Raw genomic sequence first — 4019 nt, forward strand, 5'->3', positions numbered from 1 at the left:
TGCGTGTGTGCTTCATAATACTAGACTGTAAATGTATGTGACACTAACTCATTTTTCAAGTGTTTAAATCACGACTGTAAAGACGCCTGCCACCCCAGGTGTTGTGCATACCTTACAGGTATTCATTGTGGATTACAGGTGTACAGACGGTCGATGGTTGACGACAGAGAGAAGAGAAATGTTGACTCCATTCCCAACGCCGTGCTCGTCTATTACACGAAGGACACGCTAGGGGTCAACGAATTCTCCTTCGTTGACACCAACCTGAAGGCATATACGAGGTGAAACATTGTTCCATGTTCTCTCCATGTAGCAGTGTCATACTCACATGGATTCATTCTCTCATCGCTCGTAAATTTTGATATAATTCCGTGAAATTAATTATTATTCGGTGCTAATTATTAAATGTGTGTGTGAGTGCCGGTTGGAGTGTGTGCATGTGTCTTCGTGTGCACGTGTGTGTTCATATGTACACGCGTGTGTCCATATGTGCGCGTGTGCTTGTGTGTCCATATGCGCGCGCGTGGGTATGTGTTAACTGATTGAGCTGCTTTTTATCTCTGATTCTGAATACTTAAAATCTTTCTTAATTCTAAAATCTTTTCACTCGCTTGTCTGAACCAATGCAGGTACCAGTACATGGTGCGTGCGATCAACAGTAAGGGGTTCGTGGACAGTGACTGGGTGGAGATTCGCACGGAGCAGGCTGCATCGGAGGGACTCGACCCGCCTATCGCTCAGTACCTTGGCACTGACCCGTTCTCGCTGCGCGTCAGCTGGGGCGCCCCGCGTAAACCCAGCGGAGTTATACTCAGCTACCAGCTACAGAGAAACAGCAGCACTCCACTGAGCTTCCTGCCGACAGACGACATGGTAATTTACCCGTTAAAGGTTCTGTCGTTAACAATATTCTTCGTGTCCCTTTTTAGCTCAGCTGACGAAGTCACAGTTACGGCACAAATCTTAACCGCTCGACGTACGGTCTTGATATTCGGGACGTCGGGGGGGATGGCGAAAAGGACTCGAGATGTCAAATTTTGGGGTCAAGGGTCAAAGGTCGACATGTGTCAATGGAGGAGGAATATTTCCCCCTTAACTTAAGGTATAGGAGGAAATACGGAATTGCGGCACAAATGTCAACGGCTTGACCTACGCTCTTAATATTCGATGTATAGTGTGATGGGGAGGAAACCCATCACCAGCGCGAAATTGGAGGTCACAGGTCAAAGGGCAGTGGGGAAAAGGTCAGATATCAGACATTTTCTGAGGACATGGTCTAACGGACCAAGTGCAAACTTTTTTATGTTTCAGCGCTTACCTACCAGTTTTATCACTTTATTGAAAGGACCATGAAATGTACTTTCCGCTGACGTGCGAAGAGTAAGTGCGATAACCTTTTGCCCCTCAAGAGGAGGGTTAAACATGGATTTGTTGACTGTTAACAAAGGACTGAACTGCGTTTGCTATTAGAGCCCCCCCCCCCCCACCCACCACCACTACGCTCGCGCTCGACGCATATCAATCATAACATGTTAATATAGCGAAGTCATTAAAGTTACACAGCTGTATCTTTATTACTGTACTACCGGTATAGCAAAGCCTATCATAGATTTGAGATCTGTATTAGTAGTATCCTAGATATATGCTCTGAGCTCGAACGCGGTGGCGGGAGGGCACACTTGATTTGGTTGCCAGTGAGTTTATCAGAAGAATACCGGGCTATACAGTACACGTCAGTTGAGCGCTGTCGCTCTGCGGCACTTGTTTTCTTTCTTTTTTCTTCTTTTTCTTATATTTCTTCTTCTCCCTCTCCATCTTCTTTCTTCTCTTTGCCTTTCTCTTCTTCTTCCTCTCCATCTTCTTTCTTCTCTTTGCTTACCTATTCTTCTCCTCTCTGTCTTCTCCTTCTTTTTTGCTAACTTTTTTTCTTCTGATCCTCCATCCCCATCTTCCTTTTTATTCTTGATCAATCGTTCATTTTACTGTTCATTTTACTGTCATACTATGTTCTGTAAAATGTAGTGATCGGTGGCTATGTTCACTCGTGTTCACCAGGCGTACACTGACATCGGGTTGAAGGCCTACACGTGGTACAGCTACACTGTGACTGTGTGCACCGCCGGCGGATGCTCCACTAGCGCCCCCACGCTGATGCGAACGCTGGAGACCGCGCCCTTACACGTGGTGCCCCCTACGATCACTCCTGTCAACTCGACAACCCTGCGCATCACGTGGACTCAACCACAGATCGCGAATGGAGAGATCACGAGGTGTGTGGTGTAGAGTTTGCACGGGAGGAAGGGCAGGCAGGCTAGTGGATGAACAGATGGCAGGAAGGCTGACAGACAGACAGAGACAGACAGGGAGGAAAGCAGGCAGGCAGGCAGGCAGACAGACAGATAGACAGACAGACAGGCAGGCAGGTAGGTAGACAGGCAGACAGAGACAGACAGACAGGCAGGCAGGCAGGCAGAGACAGACAGACAGACAGACAGACAGACAGACAGGCAGGCAGGCAGAGACAGACAGACAGGCAGGCAGGCAGACAGCTAGCTTAATTGATTTGCCAGGTATTCAACAATGATATAGTATTCCATATGGTATTAATGTTAACATTAAATTGCACATTGTATAACACAAATTATTATTAGTTATTATTATAAATTATTATTTATAGTGTCACCTGCGGTGTTGTGTAGGGGAGAGGACTTACATCGCACGATGCGTAACAATATTAATATTAAATATACATCGCGCGACGCGTTCTATTTACCGCATCGCCGCCGCATTGTTTCAGGTACGAGCTACTGGTGGACGGTGTCTCCACCTACGTCGGCCGCGACACGCACACGCTCATGCGGAGCCTCATCCCCGACCACCAATACGAGTTCGTCCTCCTCGCATGCACAAACGGAGGATGCTCGGAGAGCCTCCCCGCTCAGGGACGCCCCGCGGAGGCGGCGCCGCGCGGAATAGCGCCCCCTATGTTGATCGTGATGGGTTCGTCGTCGGTGCAAGTGTCGTGGACGCCGCCGTCGCTTCCCAATGGGAATATCGGCTGGTACGAGCTGCGGCGGAACGGGGAGTTGGTCTACACGGGTCTCGCGCTCTCCTACCAGGACTTTGGTCTGACGCCGGGCACGAGGAACGCATACAGCGTGACGGCGTACAACACGATGGGGAGCGTGCAAAGCCCCGAGGCGACGACGACGACCTACGCGTCGTCCCCCGCCGGACTCCAACCCCCGCGCCTCTTCCCGCTCGGTCCGAGCTCCGTGCGCGTCGAGTGGAGCCCGCCGGCGATGCCCAACGGCGCCATCTATAACTACACGCTGCTCGTCGGCTCCGACGTCGTGTTCGCTGGGATGGGGTACAGCTTCGTCGTGCAGGGTCTGGAGTCGTACACGCAGCACGACTACCGCGTGCAGGCGTGCACCCCGCTCGGATGCACCGTCAGCCAGCCCGCGAAGACGCGGACGATGGAGGCGCCCCCTGCCGGGCAGAGTCCGCCGATCCTCCAGCCGCAGGCCAATCAGGACGGGTCGCACGACGGCGTGCTGGTCACGTGGGACGAGCCGAGGAGAGCGAACGGGGAGGTGCAGTATTACGAGCTGAGTAGACGACGCGTTGAGAGGCAGCCGGCGGAGGTGAAGTATTCATCGACGCATCTCATCTACAACGGGACGATGATGACGTACCTGGACAAGGACCCGTTGTTACGACCTTACTCCGAATACGAGTACAGGGTGAGTGTAATACAAGTACAGGGTGATTGTAATACAAGTACAGGGTGAGTGGTATACAAGTACAGGGTGAGTGGTATACAAGTACAGGGTGAGTGTAATACAAGTACAGGGTGAGTGTAATACAAGTACAGGGTGAGTGGTATACAAGTACAGGGTGAGTGGTATACATGTACAGGGTGAGTGTAATACAAGTACAGGGTAAGTGGTATACAAGTACAGGGTGAGTGTAATACAAGTACAGGGTGAGTGGTATACAAGTACAGGGTGAGTGGT

At 50.8% G+C, this 4019-nt stretch overlaps 1 protein-coding gene across 1 annotated transcript in view; it reads left to right on the forward strand.

The window, feature by feature from the left end:
* Positions 1 to 4019, forward strand: part of LOC106811802 (usherin-like) — a 26479-nt gene that overhangs the window by 5490 nt on the left and 16970 nt on the right. Inside the window, exons 6-9 of the mRNA XM_014815522.1 lie at positions 139 to 281; positions 630 to 873; positions 2056 to 2270; positions 2798 to 3746. Of these exons, the coding sequence (XP_014671008.1) occupies positions 139 to 281; positions 630 to 873; positions 2056 to 2270; positions 2798 to 3746 (1551 nt within the window). The remainder of the gene's footprint in view (positions 1 to 138; positions 282 to 629; positions 874 to 2055; positions 2271 to 2797; positions 3747 to 4019) is intronic.

This window comes from Priapulus caudatus, unplaced genomic scaffold, assembly GCF_000485595.1.
Source record: "Priapulus caudatus unplaced genomic scaffold, Priapulus_caudatus-5.0.1 Scaffold577, whole genome shotgun sequence".
NCBI classification, from domain to species: Eukaryota; Metazoa; Priapulida; class Priapulimorpha; order Priapulimorphida; family Priapulidae; genus Priapulus; species Priapulus caudatus.